This window comes from Plectropomus leopardus, chromosome 11 (assembly GCF_008729295.1).
Source record: "Plectropomus leopardus isolate mb chromosome 11, YSFRI_Pleo_2.0, whole genome shotgun sequence".
NCBI lineage: Eukaryota > Metazoa > Chordata > Actinopteri > Perciformes > Serranidae > Plectropomus > Plectropomus leopardus.
Genome location: NC_056473.1, coordinates 32,227,001 through 32,244,797, shown reverse-complemented (window position 1 = coordinate 32,244,797; position 17,797 = coordinate 32,227,001). Strand labels below are relative to the sequence as shown.

General features: G+C 39.7%; 1 protein-coding gene across 1 annotated transcript in view; it reads left to right on the top strand.

The window, feature by feature from the left end:
• The window catches only part of sf3b3 (splicing factor 3b, subunit 3), a 40,858-nt gene that overhangs the window by 5,331 nt on the left and 17,730 nt on the right, over positions 1–17,797 (top strand). Inside the window, exons 6-17 of the mRNA XM_042495824.1 lie at positions 10,556–10,697; positions 11,469–11,581; positions 12,189–12,326; positions 12,573–12,676; positions 12,882–13,047; positions 13,757–13,852; positions 14,361–14,433; positions 15,343–15,494; positions 15,620–15,775; positions 16,134–16,289; positions 16,993–17,136; positions 17,651–17,773. Of these exons, the coding sequence (XP_042351758.1) occupies positions 10,556–10,697; positions 11,469–11,581; positions 12,189–12,326; positions 12,573–12,676; positions 12,882–13,047; positions 13,757–13,852; positions 14,361–14,433; positions 15,343–15,494; positions 15,620–15,775; positions 16,134–16,289; positions 16,993–17,136; positions 17,651–17,773 (1,563 nt within the window). The remainder of the gene's footprint in view (positions 1–10,555; positions 10,698–11,468; positions 11,582–12,188; positions 12,327–12,572; positions 12,677–12,881; positions 13,048–13,756; positions 13,853–14,360; positions 14,434–15,342; positions 15,495–15,619; positions 15,776–16,133; positions 16,290–16,992; positions 17,137–17,650; positions 17,774–17,797) is intronic.

The following is a 17,797-nucleotide window of genomic DNA, read 5'->3' as shown; positions in this document are numbered from 1 at the left end:
CCTGATGCCTGGATGCGAGTAGCTAATTAACGTCGGCACCAGTTAGTTCTGTTGGGGGGTGGGAGGGGGCGGTGGTATCTACCCCAAAGAGTAGATACGGAGCAAGATAGTTATCTGCCTCAGCACTCGCGACACCCAACGCAGTGCAGGATTGTGCTGTGATGCGGCGGTGGTGTATTTGCAATTTAAAAAAAAAAAACAACCAAAAAAAAAACGACATTTGAAGGAGCGGCGGGTAGGATTTAGGAGTGGCGGGCCACCACTCCTAAATGAGTGTAGAGGAAACACTGTTATATAATGATTTAAACTAAGATCCATACATGTGATTTATATCAAATTTTTTATCACTGTCACAAACAGATAATCAGTCATTCTTCAAAGTCCTATTTTTTGAAAATAGCCAGTCTTGCAGTACATTTCCTGTCTCTAGTGCCATATATACTGTATCTGTCCGCTGCAGTCAAACGTCTAGCTGCTGAAACAACAAAGCAGGAAGGGGACTACACATCAGACACTCCCCCCCAGAAAGACTATACCCATTATCCTAGACACTCACAGTATACGACCCATCATCCCAACACTTTTAACCAGAAACTCATTAAACCCACTCGCCCACCTTTTCAGCTTTACAGAGTTGCTGACTCGAACTTGTAGAAATTATCTGTTTATAATAATTTTCGATTGTCTTTTAATGTGTCAGTTTTCACCGTGTTTGCAGTTGTGACGTTTAATATGGTGCGACTGCGATGTAGTTCTTGTACAGCCTAACAATAGCTTTTTGTTTCTGACGATTGCATTTATTCTTCGAAACACGCAGAAGTGGTGTTCATCTGTGAAGATTATCATGCTGAACAAAATGTGTAAGTGTGTTCGTCAGAGAGTTTTTTTTTTGGCGATAACTAAAAATTTCATCCAAAAATCCTGTAAGGTTTTTGACGAGGGAACCAGTGCTATGCTAACTTCCTGGTTGGCCTACAAAAATATGTCATCCCTTCACTACACAATTTGGTGAGATACTAAATTAGTGACACTTATCTCTTGGGGCCCAGCTTAAAACTGTGCTCATTGGTCAGATCTTCTGTGCTGGCGGGTTGAAGATGTGTGTGAAGCACCCATGCTTCACAGCCGTGGATCTAAATTGAAAATGAAACTTGGCATTAAAAAAAAAGTAAATAGATTAAAATATTAACTGATTAACTGAAAAAGAATCAACATAAACAATCATTGTTGTTTGGATGTAAACTGTAAGTTTAATTTAAATTGGTTTTTCGGAGGCATCACCCTGAAGCGTTGTAAATGATGTTCCTCAGTGTGTGATTGTCTGATCAAACAGTGGTGTTCCAACATCTATCAACAAGCTCTCACCTCTTACCTTTTCTGGAGGGCACTTGGCAAACTAAGCTTCAAATGATTTTATGGCTAACACCATTTAATCAGTAACACTGAACAACATGCTTCTTTCATTAGATTAATTACATCTAATTGCCATCATAAGATTGATCGCATCTAAATCGCCTCAGCTTTTTGCCCCAAACAAGCCCTTCTCTGCTCATTCCTTTGAAATCATTTAAAAAAGATCTGTGGGGCAAAATCATTTCTAAAATAGCTGCGTGTGTGTTTAAACACGTAAAGAAATCTTGCAGGAAAAAAAAGCTGTTTGATCTGATGAGGTGTGTTTCCGCTGCTGTGGCTGGTCGTGTTCGAACAGCACACCTCTTGTGCTCTGCAAACCACAGCGCCACAAACCCTTGTTACGGATGCAAGGCCTTTTTAGCTTCCTCCCGGTGGCTTATGGGTGTGTGGCAGTGTCCCTTGTTGGCGTTGGTTGCTATGACGACTGCACAGCTGCATGAAAGGATACACACACACACACACACACACACACACACACACACACACACACACAAAACAAACAAACACACACACAAACACAAACAAACACACACATACTACACAGACATTTGACGAATATAGACTTTATTGAACAAGCAGCGTGTATAGTTAGGTAAGGCATTGAAGCTGTGGACTTAAGGACTTCAGGGAATATGTATATACTGTTTTTGAGACAATACATATATGTACCCACGCGTTTGAGTTTTCTTCTGTCGGAGGGTTGTAGTTTGGATGCCACAGTGTAGATAAAACCTGATCTGGTTCCAAGTCTGGACTTTTTTTTTGGGCCTGTCTGCTCACAGATCATTGGGGTAGTTGGTTGATTTCCTAACGGCGATGATTTTCATAACAGGCTGCACCTGGTAACCAGTTTCCAGTTTTAACCAATTGTTACTGTAGTGAGTTTTGTAGTCTGTGCCAAATGATGCTCTGCAGTGCAGTGTGGTTGAACAGTAACAAGAGGTTTTGTTGTTGGTCTGCACAGAATATAGACCCTTTACTGCAGAGTGGAGCAAAGACAAACAGTAATACTTAGTAAAAGAAGGTAATGCTTGGATTACCAGGTAGTTGCACATAATGAATAATTTATCAATTGAACACTGTTTCTATTTTCCCCGTAATTTTACGCTAAATCGGACAAAGGAACCGCAGTTTTGTGGAAATACTGAGAAAAATTAGCATTCAGGGTGCTTTGTGGATGATTACTCACTCACACTTAAGCAGTCTCAGCAGTTCACCTCGAGTAATTGTCCACCCACACGAGCCTTAGTCATGATTACTCAATTGTGTGTGTTTATGGGCCTATACATGCATGCAGTTATAGTACATATGAAGCACATTTGACTTATTTGTGTGTAATGTGGATCCTGTGAACAGTTGCATCTCCACTGTCTGGCCCACATTAACCCACGGTGCCATAAACACACGGGTTAGCAGTGAGGTAACCGTCGCAGGCCGTCCCATCTCCTTCTGTGGTAACAGTGAGGTGTCTTCACTTTCCTCCCTCTCCCCGTCTCTGTATCAGTCAGGGCTCAGGGACCAGAGAACCCACAACATCCTCTGAGCTCGACAGCACCTTACATGGGCAAGGAGAAAATGAAGCTGCGTACCATGAACGTTTGTTTTTATCAGTTAAACTTTTACTTTGTAGGAATATATCAATAGTACTTTTATTACAGGCAAGCCCATCCGGGTTGTCCATCTGACCGTCTGTCCCAGTCTCTTGAATGCTATTCCTCTGGAACACCTTGAGAACATGTCTTCAAATTTGGCACAAATGTCCACTTGGACTCAAGAATAAACTTATTAGAATTTGGTAGTAAAAAGTCAAAGGTCACCTCACAAAACTTTTTTTTTACCATAATTCACTTGGTTATCATGGCAAAATTTCACACAAATCTCTTATATGATAGAAATAATAAAGCAATGATGTTATACCCAGAAGGTCAAAGGCCAACTTCACGTGACATGATAATATTCTGCAAAAAACACTTTCCTGTGGCATTACTGAAGAAAACATCATAAGCCAGGATCAGAAGGGGAGACATTTGGTCAGTAAACTGAATTGGTGACACTAACCTTGGGTGTCCCACCTTCAAACTGTGTTGATTGGTATAGATCTTCTGTGCTGCTGGGTGGGGGTTTTGTTTTCACCATCATCAATGTAAACTGTGAGTGCAACTTGACTGGTTTGAGGTGAAAGATTTAGAAAAATGTAGCAATCAGACTAAATTGTTGTTGTCAGCATATTTATGATTGATAGTGTGAGAGAAATATAAAATATTTTGTTTATATGGAGGAAAATGCTCTCAACTTCTATATATTTCAAGTCTTGACATCCTGCAAAAATACATGGACATTAACAAGGTAGCAACACCTCATTTTAACTCGCAGTTATTCCAGTATCCCTTTACCAGTATTAGTGCAGTGCTACCTACCAGCAATGGCAAGCTCATTTAGCTCTGGCTCCAGAAGCTTTCAGCATGGCAAACTAAATATTGGACGCAGCCGAAATAACAGGGGGATGTTTGTACTTGAGGGTGTTAAGAATGAAACCGTTTGAGCATTGCACGAAGGCTGTCAGGGTGTGGACAGACATCCTAAAATTCACCTGTCAACTCGCCCTTTTTATCGAAGACTAAGCTCGAGAATAGAATTAAAGCTCCGTTTTACACTCAGAATGTAGCAGATGCTCAGGCATCAGCCGACATATCGTCAGCCTGCAGCATGTGGTTGTGTTTCATCTCTTAAAAAGCAGATTTGAGTGCAGTCATAAGCCTTTACGGGAAAGTAGATGCTTGCTGATGTTCAAGTTTTAATGCGTTAAATCTAACACTAAACTAATGGTTTCTCGTGCGTGCTCCACAGAGTCAGAGTATGTAAATCGCAGTTACATATACCACAGTGTGTAATACTACAGGGGTGCAAGATATCCATTTAAGTAAAAGTGGTAATTAGGAGTGAAAACCTTTTCAAAATGAAATACAGGAAAGTACATTTTATGTTGTTTTTTTTTTTTTATTTATTTATTGCCGACAGGTTAATTTACAGAAATATATACAGATACAAAGACAAAAAAACAACCGTAAAACATAACATGAAAATTAACACAACAGAAAACATAAAATGAGAAAACAAACTAAAAAACAAACTAAAAATAATTACATTACACCTTCATAATGGACAGTTTTTGCTATGCATCATTTTATAATTGTGTAGTGACTTACGAAGGTCTTAATAGCTTTGTTGCTCTTAACATTAGATAAGATGGTGTCTTATGATTTAAATAAATAATAAAGTGCAGGCGTTTTAGTTTCTGACTTTTTCTTTTCTGATGAATATGGAGTTTTTCCTAAAAGATTGTTTGATATACATGTCATTTTCAATTATGGCATTACATCAAACATTTAATACAACATTGATGTGAAGTTCATTCTGAGAAAAGTGGCAAAATCAATCCAAAATATCCTTTGTGAATATACAGAGGAAAAAAATAGAAATACTGAAAAAATAGAAATAATGAGAAATTGAATCTTTCAAATACAAGCTTTACCTAGTAAATTATCTGTAATATCTTGTTATTTATGCAGTATTTATTACAAATTTCCCATGCTTTCTCCCACTGTGTATCATTAGATAAGGAAGAGCCAAAATTAATATAGAAGGACAGTAACATAATTAATTGCGTTCCTACTTAGCACTTCTATTTTAATATATTATTTCCATTAATATAATTTTCTTAAACAAGAAGACAACCCAGAGTTTCATAGAAGTGTAAAGACAAATTCATGTTTTACAAAAAAAAAGAACATCTGAACTGCTGTTTTTGGACACAACTTGATGCGACTATGTGATTCAAGAAAAATGTTGGCTAAAGCTTTTCTTATTTAATCTGATGAGAAAAAAGGATAAGATCTTGCAAAAAAAGAGGGCGATTTACTCTGAAAACCATTGTTCCGCAGGGAAAATGTTATTCAAGAAGCCGCAGCTGTAGCTGAAGTGGGGTTCACTGGATTTGTATCAATCAGGCTTTTTAGGCTTTTTATCTTAATTGTGGTGGGAAAAGTGTCAGGAGGAGACAAAGACAATGTTTGAGGAGTCAACAGGAGTTTGAGGATTACAGCAGCTCACAACAGATGTAGTGTGTGTGTGTGTGTTTGTGATAATGAGATTACCCCCCCTCTCCTCCTCTCCCTCCTGCATCTATTCTCTTCTCTCCTATCCCTCTCCATTCATCTTTCCTTCCCTTTCCTCCCATCCGTTGTTGCATCAGTGATTTTTCTCACTGCATATTTTGCAAAAAAAAAAAAAGAAAAGAATTATCCCCAAGTTTTAGTGCGGTCAAGAAGTAATTGTCTGATTCATTCTGTTCTTGATTTTGGACGAAACAGGATGATGATTTTCAGCTCCTATTTTCCATCTCACTTAATACCACTGTAATGGATCAGTCTGCCCCAGTTTGGAGGATGAAGGTTACTTTCATGCTTTTTGGCTTTAAATCACTCCTGTATAAATAGCAATTTAACCGTCATGAATGCCGGAGAAGAATTAATACAAGGAGCTCTTCTGCCCTCTTGTGGCAGTATTGTGCCAGTGCATTGTGTTTTCAGTGCTTTGATGCCAGCGTCTCTGTAGGGAAACTGTCCCCTGAAATCACTTCCACATTAACTGGGGCAACAAAACGAGCTTTTTCCCACTGTCTGTTTGAGTGTGTTTGAACTGATCATCAGCAGCCTCCAGAAAGACCGCTGACTCCTTCTTGCCACCCACTTTGGGTGCTGTGCGTTAGTATTAATCAAAAGAGACTGATTTAGACAGTGTGACACAGTCTTCAAGTTAACCCTATAACTCCTGGATCAACATCAGTTTTGCATCCTTGTGATGCAGTTCATTTGCCATTTAGCAGCATGCAGACCTCTGAAACCTGAAAAAAACAGGTTAATTTTCTTAGAAAAAAAAACACAGGAAAAAAACATTAAAAGCAACTTGGCAAAAAATGTCCACAAACTGCAAAAAAAAATGTAAAATGTGACAAGAGAATGATCTGAAAAGCATAATAGCAGAGGGGGGATTAATTTAGATATTATCAAAAAAATATGGTAAGCATTTCCAACGGGAACCTAAAACTATAGATCTGAACTATATTTTTTTAATCACTTTTTTGAAGTAATTTCTTTGTTTTTTGTTTCATACTTTTTTTAATAATTTGCTATTTTTACTAAGTTTTCTTGCTAATTTTTGGCCATTTTTTGTTAAGTGTCATGTGGTCACCCTCTTCCATGTTTTTGAAAGAAATCAAGCCAAATTTGCAAAGTTTCAAAGGGTTAATTACCCTAGTGGAACCAGAAGGATCAGCCTTGAGTTTCACTGAAATATGCAGTGCTGTTTCAGTCAGAGGAGTATAATAATTGTGCCAAGAGTCAGCCTAGGGTTCCGTCGAGCTTTGACTTTGATGTTTGATGTGAAAGCATAGTATCTTTTGTTTTAAACCAATCCTCTTTAGCAAAGTAACTGCTAATTACAGCCTGTGGAACACAGAGACAACAGGCTGAGACCACACAGACCAACACAGACAGTGATACTGCTGCCTGCGCTCTTAGCTGAAAAAATGATGATGTGACCCAGCGGGAGCCGTCGGTTAGTTTTATTTTTTTGGTCAGGTCTGGTGCTGAGGGTTGGAGTGATGACTAGTGAAGGTCACACATGCAGAGTAGAGAAGATGTGATGGGATTTCTGAAACTCACCGTGGCTGCTTACGAGAGCGGCAGCACTGCTGACTGCACCACAGCTGACTTCCAGTGATAACAAACAGACACACAAAGAGCCTTACAGAAGCAACCTGTGACCTTATCAGTCCTTCAGTGGTTAATTATGGTTAGACTATTTAATTTTTTAACTGAGAAATTTTCAAAATTGGTGTTTGCCTTGTGTGTTGTAAAAGATTTGCTGTACATCAAAATATTTTATTTGAAGTTTGTGTTTCGTTGTTTTTTTTTTTCTTTGTTGATGAAATCCCAGCATTAGTGACAAGAAACATGTAAACATTTGTTTTTTTGTTTTTCAATTACAAAGGCTGTGTAGATTAAATTGACTCCCACGAGTTTCTTCAGGTTCATAATTTTTTTTTGTCAGCCTGTGTTTTGTCCTCCTGTTTTTGCGGTGCTTGACCATACTGTTATTTTCCTGGCAGCATTAGTTTGTGAAGTTTGAATTGTGGGTAATAATTGAATCTGTCAATTCCCCATCAGAAGCTAAAATCGGATCGATGGAAAAAAAGGAGCAGCTGCTGCAGAGGCAAGTTTAAAGCAAACTTTAAGACCCAGTGCAATAAGCGATAAAGTTTCACTTTCACTGCGCCTGAACCTTCCACTGCTCCGTCTGTGCCACAGTGCGCTCTGCCTCACTGGTGGTGCAATGTGCAACTGAACAGTGTATATATTCCCAATAGCCCTAATGATGAATGGTCCAGCTCCGAAAATATAAAATCATTATGTGGTAGAAGATGTTTTAATCAAGGCTGTCACATATAAATGAGAGGGGAAACCCTGAGCAGTGGGATTTAGTGACATCCAGTGGTGTGGATTGCAGATTCCAGCCAGGTTATATTCCACTTCTGCCCAGTGTATCCCACTAAATCCTACACACACCTTTAATTAGAACTTTTAGTGGTTCAAATTTAATTGTATTGTCGTCACGTACCAAAAAGTTGTTGCTTATGTATCTTACTAACAGGAAGATTTTCTTATTGATGCAATTTAAATAAAACAAAGTCACACAGAGCTTATCCAAGTTATATTCACCCATTTTTATACCAAAAAAGACAAGTTTCTGCTTGTTTTAAATAATAAATCTGACAATGAGCCCAACATAGTTACAATTAACATTTACTCAAAATTATTTATTCATTCCCTCTCTCCTCCACCCTGCAGTGCTCTCACTCTCTTTCTCTCACTCACTCTCTGCCAGAGGGGTTCTCACCACAGTGACTCAGCCAGCCCAGCTGTGGTCTGTGGGAACAGCCTGCACAGGCAGGCTAAAAGTGGTGTCAATGCCTATTTCTGTGTGTGTGTGTGTGTGTGTGTGTGTGTGTGGTGTGTGTGTGTGTGTGTGTGTGTGTGTGTGTGTGTGTTGTGTGTGTGTGTGTGGGCACACATCATCTTGTCTGTTGTGGCGGGTTCACACACCCCCATCTCAATCTGCCAAAGTGGGTGTTCTTCTGCTGTGTCCGTCTCTAAACTTGACATGTACGAGCGATGACAGCCAAGATCTCAACAGGGCCGGAACTGAACATCAGAACAGTCTGAATTTTTAAAGCTGGACTGTTAGTGTTATACTGTCATAATGAAATTTCTTGCTGTCCTAAATTTCCTTTAAGAAACTGTCAGAATCACATGAAATTTAACTGAGAATAGCTGCAAAAATCAGCTACATCCAACAAGTCTGATTTAAAGGGATAGTTCAGATTTTTTTAAATGGGGTTTTATTATGTATTTTTCGGTAACATAGTTTGGAGAAGCAGCCTGGAGCTCGAGATGGAAGCTTAAGCAACGGGTCAGTAACAAAATGTATTATAGCCACCTAAAAAAAGTCCCATCCCAAAAAAAGATTGTGTGATTTTGTCATTTAAAGTGGTTTTTAGTTCAGGTTCTCCAAAGTGACACAATAACACAAACTAACTAGCTGATCTAACAGCGGTAGACCAGCATTTTCTGTGTTCAATGAGCTGAAATTATTGTATTTGCAGTGTTTCCTCTAGGATTTTTTTCAGCAGCGGGGGCAGGCTCTCCGGGGAGCCGTGGCGGCGTAAACAAATGACGCTTTTTAAAGCTGAATGTAAAAATAAAAAATAATAACAAAAATTCAACAATAAAATAATAAAAACAATAAATAATATTTTCTTGATGGGGCTGTAATCAGTGCAAAGTTTGCACCCGGCTCAGAACAATGGATTTTTCTTGGTTTTTTGTAGAAACAGCTCTAAGGCTCTGTTGTACGGAAATTCCCCAAGAGGTGGCCCGTTGATGCTCAGCAGCATACATTGCTGCAAGGTGATCCCCCTGCAGCCTGTTTCTCAAGTCAGTCTTCACCTACAAATAAAAACAATAATTTTTTTTTTTTTTTTGTATTTTTTTTCAACCCATTAGGGTCCCAGCCTGATAGCCTGTGTTTCCCTTTATGTTTTTCTCCTCTCCTCTCATCTCTCTCTCCTGCACCATCACTTTGCTCTCCTGCTCCTTCACTCGGCACTCCCCCTCCTGTACTCTGCTCTCCTTCACTTTTGTTCCACTGCTCCTCCCTGTCTGTTACTTGTCTTATACATTACATAAAACATTAACGTTAGATAATTTTACACTCACGTCACATTTGATTACAAGTGTGAACATAATTTTTTACCTAACCATCATAATTTGAGTCAGTAAAAAGGCTAATGATACCTGACTAGCGCCATCCTCATCAGGTGTCCTTTCTCTTCTTTGAAAAATATTTGAACAAGCTCATCTGAAAATGCAGTCAGCAGTTACATCATGGCTGTGTATATCGCTTAATGCTATCAATTAGTTTACTCACGTTAGCGACACTGAGTTGAGTTGGCACCGGGCCCAATTAATTTAAGCTACATAACCTTAGCTGGCCATCAATATTTTGCGAATGTTTATTTAACTAATAAAATCTATTATAGTTTTCTTAAGCTAAAATAAGTCTACCTTTCTCCGGTAAGTTGCACGCTATTTTCAAGCCGACACTCCTCTGACTCTGACCTGATGCCTGGATGCGAGTAGCTAATTAACGTCGGCACCAGTTAGTTCTGTTGGGGGGTGGGAGGGGGCGGCGGTATCTACCCCAAAGAGTAGATACGGAGCAAGATAGTTATCTGCCTCAGCACTCGCGACACCCAACGCAGTGCAGGACTGTGCTGTGATGCGGCGGTGGTGTATTTGCAATTTAAAAAAAAAAAAAAAAACCACCAAAAAAAAACGACATTTGAAGGAGCGGCGGGTAGGATTTAGGAGTGGTGGGCCGCCACTCCTAAATGAGTGTAGAGGAAACACTGAATTTTGTTGACTCTCCTGATGCTTTAAACATTTGTCACTGTCTCAGGCTCGACTCTGTGCCCTAACACGAGATTTATCTGATCCTGTGTGTTGATATTCGCTCGTTATAGGAAGCTGACAACGACCCGACAGGAGAAGCTGCCGCCAACACGCAGCAGACGCTCACCTTTTATGAGCTGGACCTCGGCTTGAATCACGTGGTCCGCAAATACAGCGAGGCTTTGGAAGAGCACGGGAATTTCCTCATCACTGGTAAGCATTTGGGCACATGTGGTTGCAAACTCGGAGGATAAAACAAAAGTTGCATCAGTCTGTGATGCCAAAAACAGGCTGGTGTGTCAAAATATTGAAATTTAGAAACATATTTAGAAATGTGTTTAAGTGTATGCTGGGTAATATAGTTACTGTACAGTGCTCCTGCTCCTCTTAATTCACATGATCGTTATTTATTGTTTATGTTGTCATAAGTTTAAGTGTTTGTTTTTTTCTCTTGTGTTTTTTTGGTGTTTCTCAGATATGTTTTTTATTTAATCTTTTTTATCGTTTTTGCTGATTTTATTGTTATTTATAACTTTTGACAGCCATTTCTGCTAGTTATTTATTTTTATTGAATTTATTGCTATCATATATCCTTTTAGCCCACTGAATGTGAATCAGGGCATTGCTGTAAACGAGCTTCGTGCTCGGTCAGTTTACCCTGTTTGAACAATGACGTGATGACGATATCTTGTAAGTTTTTAGGACTGAATTCGTTTTCAGGAGACCACATGTAGAGATTGTTAGGTTATAAAATATTGCCCTCATCAAAGTGTTGTGGAAGTGATGAGTTTGTCATGTCTCTTCTCTGACTTTCACTGGAGAAAGATTTAACACCTCTGATCTCAGCACAAGTCTACCGACACAACAACACACGAGGGCGAGGACAAGCCTAAAAACAGCCCACCTTGCTTTTGGATATCAGCTGATTTCACTGCAGTCATCATTTTCAAGAGAAACTGACACTAAACTCTCCTCTCTGTCTAGTTCCCGGTGGTTCAGACGGGCCCAGCGGAGTTCTGATCTGCTCCGAAAATTACATCACATACAAGAATTTTGGAGACCAGCCTGACATTCGCTGTCCCATCCCACGACGCAGGGTGAGTCCGAAATACAGAAACACATCATGAAAAACAAATCTTTATTCTAAACTTTCTGAGCTCCTTTTTCGAGAGTTTTCTTTTGAGCATCTGAATGTGACGCTTCTCTTGACTTTAAGGATTTAAGATATAATTTAGTTACTAGTAAAAGCCCTCTGTGCTGGTGACAGCTGTGGCCAGTTTTCAGGTTCTTCTGGTTCTGATATCTGAAGATTGCCACGAGGGAGTTTCCTTAAATTTGGCACAAAAGTCCACTCGTACTCAAGAATACACTTAATAGAATTTGGTGGCGTCCACCGTGAAACTGTGCTGATTGCATCGATCTCCTGTGCTGCCGGGTTCGAGATGTGTGTGAAGCATTCATGTTTTCTCAGACATAAATGTTATCTGCATCTTGACTGCTTCACATACAGCCGTGAGGCGGTAATTCCGGTTTGACATAGAAGGATGTTTTTCTCCTGTGTTTTTGGAAGCTTTGTTATAATTTAAGTCATTACACCCACTCCACCTATTTTTATGTGTTGAGTCACGTTTTGTCTCTGCGTGCACATTTTTTTTTCCTGCTCCCCTCCCCCATCTCTTTTCCTTCATCTGTCTCTTCCTGCAGAATGACCTGGATGACCCGGAGCGCGGCATGATCTTTGTCTGCTCAGCCACCCACAAGACCAAGTCAATGTTCTTCTTCCTGGCCCAGACGGAGCAGGGAGACATCTTTAAGGTTACCCTGGAAACAGATGAAGAAATGGTGAGCAAAGATGAAGCGCGGATGGAGGGTCCCTGCCTCTGTAGTGTTGTCTTTTTACACTTTCTTTGCTGTCACATGACAGTTTCAAAGTGAAAGAAATGATTTTTTATTAGGTGCTGCATACCGTTCACCTCTGATGTTAACGAGAAATGCAAAGTTTTTGATACATTTCCTGTGAATTGATTCTTCAGCTAAATGTTTTGGCACATATATGTGTGTTTAAAAGTTGTCTGTGTTGTTTCTCAGGTCACAGAAATCAGGCTAAAATACTTTGACACAATCCCTGTGGCAACTGCTATGTGTGTCCTGAAGACTGGCTTCTTGTTTGTGTCCTCAGAGTTTGGAAACCAGTAAGTCATGTCTCAGCATCAGTTCCTCTTCAGGTTAATTATGTTTACCTTGTTTTACCAGATTTTTCAACCTTTTGTACTTTTCTTTCTTTTCAACCTTCAGATTGGTGTAAAAAAAGTCCTCAGAGCTCCGTGTTGTTGTCTGTTTATTGTTTTTTTCTCTCTAATCTCTCCTGCTCATGATGTTTGCCTTGCTTCCCTTTAGTTACCTTTACCAGATCGCTCACTTGGGTGACGACGATGAGGAGCCTGAGTTTTCCTCTGCGATGCCGCTGGAAGAGGGAGACACCTTCTTCTTCCAGCCCCGCCCCCTCAAGAACCTGGTGCTGGTGGACGAACAGGAGAACTTATCACCCATCATGTCCTGTCAGGTCAGTGTGTCTGTGTGTGTGTGTTTGCACTAGTTCTCTCACAACTGGGCCTTCAGATACCTGTGAGCTCTATCGCTTAATAATAACAAAGTTAGTACAGTCAAGAAAAACCTGGAAAAGTCTTGGAAGTCTTGTTTGCAAACAGGCCTGGCAGAGTTTTAGAAAAATAAATATACCCTGAAAATTTTGGAAAAAGTCCTGGAAATCTCTTTCACAAAACTTTAAATAATACATGATGTGTCCAAGGACAATCAGAAATTTGAAAATCCAATGATATTGTCTGTTTTTACAGTTTCTAGCTGTGATAAATGGTGACATCGTGGTGAGTTTTAAAGAAAACATGAAGGGCTTTGGAAGTTTTGTTTTAAAGAAAAAAAAAAATCCCCAAATTAAAAAACCCCACGTTTTCTTTAAAAAACACTACAAAAAATACTGAAAACAAGCCCAAATGTTTACTTCAGAAATAAAAAAAAGCCAAAATGTTTCTTTTAAAATCACCAAATACTTTTTAAAGTGGTGGCTGCCCACTTAGCCTTAAAAAAGGCCAAAATATTTAAAGAAAAGATACCTGTGGGTTTGAAAGGCATGTTTTCTCTACAGATCTGCAGTAAAATAAATGAATGAATTTCTGGTAAAAATGGGTATAAACCCTGTAAAAAAGTCTAATTTCTCGCTGGCTCGTTGTCTACTCTCTTCCTGTTTTTGACAGATTGCTGATTTGGCCAATGAAGATACACCACAGTTGTACGTTGCCTGTGGACGAGGACCGCGGTCCACCCTGAGGGTCCTTAGACACGGACTGGAGGTAAATGAACACGCACATAACAACACAGCGTGTAACTTGCATGCAGACGAGTTCAGGCGCAGACACACTGCAGGCTGAAAGTGATGAGTTTGTTCATGTCTCTTCTCTGAGTAAAAGCTGAAGAGTCTGTCAATTACTCTGATTTTAGCGCGAACAGAATCTGGTGTCACCACTGAAAGCTGCTGTCACTCGCTGATTACAAACATAACAGACAGTCACTGGTTGTTTGTTGCTTGTGTGGCGTTCCTGGTTCATTTTGAGTGTGATGAGAGCAGATCCCTCCTGTGAGAAAACACGCACACACGTGCAGCACGGCTCTGAGAGATGCTGTTTCTTTAATAACATGCACACACAAACTTAAAATGTTGTGTTATACGTTGCATGAAACCGACCTAAGTCTTCCCTACAGTGTCATGATACTGTGACTAACATTAAATCCCTTTTTTGTCTCTTCTGTTCTTCTCTACTTTGTTTATTCTCTTCCTCCCTCACTTTCCGTCTCTGTCAGGTATCCGAGATGGCTGTGTCCGAGCTGCCCGGTAACCCCAACGCTGTGTGGACAGTACGCAGACATGTAGAAGGTAACGAACTTCCTGTTTCAGCCTTCTCTTTTCTTGTCTTTTTTTAAACAACGTCTCAAAAACCTAATTTACAATTGGGCTTACAGTCAGTTAAAGGATGCAGTGACGGGCTTGGATTAATGAGATGACTGGAGACGACTGATTCTCTGATACTGTATCTTAACGCTGTCAGAATGAATGAATTTCACTTCTCAGATTTCCCAGGTGTTGTGTTTACAAACAGCAGCATGGTAACACCTTCAGGCTGGATTCAGTTGTTTGGTGTTGAGTCTGTGAATCTGCTATTCAGTCAACACAGGATTGATAACAACTTGTAATAGTAATAATAATAAAATTAAATAAAATAAAAGTGCTTCACAGAAAGATAAAAAGATACATGAAGAAACTACGAAGAAAAAAGTATACAAATTATATGAATAAGAAGGTAAGATAAAACAAACAAAAACTACCATATCAACAGATTCAGTATCAAAGACTGTTTCTAATTTTGTTGTTGGGTCGCCCCCTATGTTCACATTTGTCTTCATTAAAAGGACAAGAATACTTTCTTGTTGATTAGGAGGTCACTTTACTCTGAGATTTAATTTCAGCTTTAAAAGCATTTTGCCTGCTCAGAAAGAGGTGAGGGTGGACGGCCAGCTGTCGCCTATAGAACCTTCACCATTTTTAAACCTGTGCAAGGTCTTCTGCAGATGTGTAAGAGCGCGTTTCAACAAATGTCACTGAAGTAGTCGTTTATAACACATCTTTAATGTGAATTATTCTAATAATTCTTGTCTTAATTCCCATGTGTTTGTCCTCGTGGTCTCGTTGATCTTTCCTGACATTTATTCATCATGTTTAGCCTCAGCAGGACTTTTTAATCAGCGTTTCTCTGTCTTTGTTTGTCTCTGTTCCTTTTTTCATTAGATGAGTTTGACGCCTACATCATTGTGTCTTTCGTGAACGCTACTCTGGTTCTGTCCATCGGGGAGACCGTAGAGGAAGTGACAGATTCTGGATTTCTGGGCACAACGCCTACTCTGTCCTGCTCGCTGCTCGGTGAAGACGCGCTGGTGCAGGTGGGTGTGATGAGTCTCGAACATCATCTTTATTTGTTAAATACAAAGTGATACCAACAATGAAACCAACGTACTTTCTTTCCATCTTATTTCTTCCCTCGCTCCCTCCGGGCTCCTCCGTACAGGTGTACCCAGACGGTATTCGCCACATCCGAGCAGACAAGCGTGTAAATGAGTGGAAGACTCCGGGTAAAAAAACCATTGTCCGCTGCGCTGTGAACCAGCGACAGGTTGTTATCGCACTCACTGGAGGGGAGCTGGTCTACTTTGAGATGGACCCGGTAAGAAGGCACATGGATGTTTCAGCATTTCATATCTCACATTTTATGCTGCTTCAACCTCATATTTAACAAGTCACAAAATCGCAGTGTAACCTCAAAAGGATTTGGGGGTGGGGGGGGTAAATCTACCACTGCAGGCCTTAAAGTTTCAAAAATAAGTTTATATTCTTTTTATAGAGCAACCATTTTTGCAAAATGCCAATTTTTATACCTTTTTCTAACTTTTTTTTTTCTTCATCCGTGAGCACCGTCTCACTGACAACTGTCATTGACACATTTATTAACTCATCTAGAGATGACTGAAAATCTGCAGTGTAATATTGTTCTGTTTTTGTCTCCGTCCTTTTCCTCCCTCTAGTCCGGCCAGCTGAACGAGTACACCGAGCGGAAGGAGATGTCTGCAGACGTGGTGTGTATGAGTCTGGCCAACGTTCCACCTGGAGAGCAGCGCTCGAGGTTCCTGGCTGTGGGACTGGTTGACAACACTGTCCGAATCATCTCCCTGGACCCTTCGGTACAAACAGAAACACACACCCAGCACCTGATACCATTAGATTAAATGTTCTTTGTGTTAGTAAGTGTCAGTTAACCCTTTAAACCCGAGCAAATGGGCTTGATTTCTTCCAAAAACATGGGAGAAGGCTAAGAGCAACAAAAGAAGACTATTGGCAAGAAATTAGTAAGAAGTACATGAGAATTACCTTAAAATTAGTTTTAAATAAATAAATAAACGAATAGGATAATAATAATAATTATAATAGTAAAAAAGTAAAAGACAGTGCTTAAAAATGATTTCATAAGATCTGCAACATAATTTTAAAAATTTATTCATGATAGTGATGAATTTTGTTTGTCTTTAGCTTTTGTCTTTTTTTCCCTAGACATTTTCCCAAGCTTTTTTATTTATAAAAAAAAATCTAAATCTACTAATTTCTTGCAATTTGTGGACCCTTTCTTACCAAGTTGCTCGTTCTGAAGAGCTGGAATCACTGCTGAAATTCACTGATAACAGATTGCTACCAAAATCTCCTTTAATCACCCAATGCAAGTAAATAGTCTTTTTCCAGCGTTTGTTCATACCACCTAATATTTTAAAGGAAGCGAACCTCTTTTATTTACATATTTATGTGTTCGCACTTTAGTGAGCCTGTTGTGTGTGTCGGCATCCTTCTGTATGTTGAAAGAGTCCAAACCCTCTGAATGTTTATGGTGTTTAGGACTGCCTGCAGCCGCTCAGTATGCAGGCCCTGCCAGCCCAGCCAGAGAGCCTGTGTATCGTTGAGATGGGAGGCGTCGAGAAACAGGATGAACTTGGAGAAAAGGGAACCATCGGCTTCCTTTACCTCAACATCGGACTTCAGGTATTGTTTCTTGTTCACCGAACTGATCCCAGAAATGTTGTTTTAAAATAACATTATTTTAGACAGTAATTCAGTTCATTTTTATTTAAAGAGCCCAATATTACAAATCACAATTTGCCTCCTGAGGCTTTACAACCTAAGACAGTCAAATCTACATCAGCTTCGGCTCAGATTGATCCTGTACTGAGTGATAGATCCAAGAGGAAAACTCTGAATAACACCTTTTCCATATTTGTCCTGCAAGAATATTACGGCCGAATATCGGAATTTCTAATATGATAATATTCTGAATTCTCTGTTATTATTCTAAGAATATCTCCAACAGCCTGTGATACCTAATCAGAATTACTGATGTATTAATAGAAGTAGTGGTTTTGGATTACCAGCATGCACTATTAACTGATAAAAAAAAAAAGTTATTGTCTATTTGCATGTATTTTTCTTGAGGGCTGTTGTGACAGTTTGTTGGATATAGATTGTAAATCATGTGTCTGTGTTTGATCCCCTTTGTCAGAACGGTGTGCTGCTGAGGACTGTGCTGGACCCGGTGACTGGTGACCTGTCAGATACCAGAACACGCTACCTGGGATCCCGACCTGTCAAACTCTTCCGAGTCAGGATGCAGGGACAGGAAGCTGTATGTGACTCAGACATTTACTTA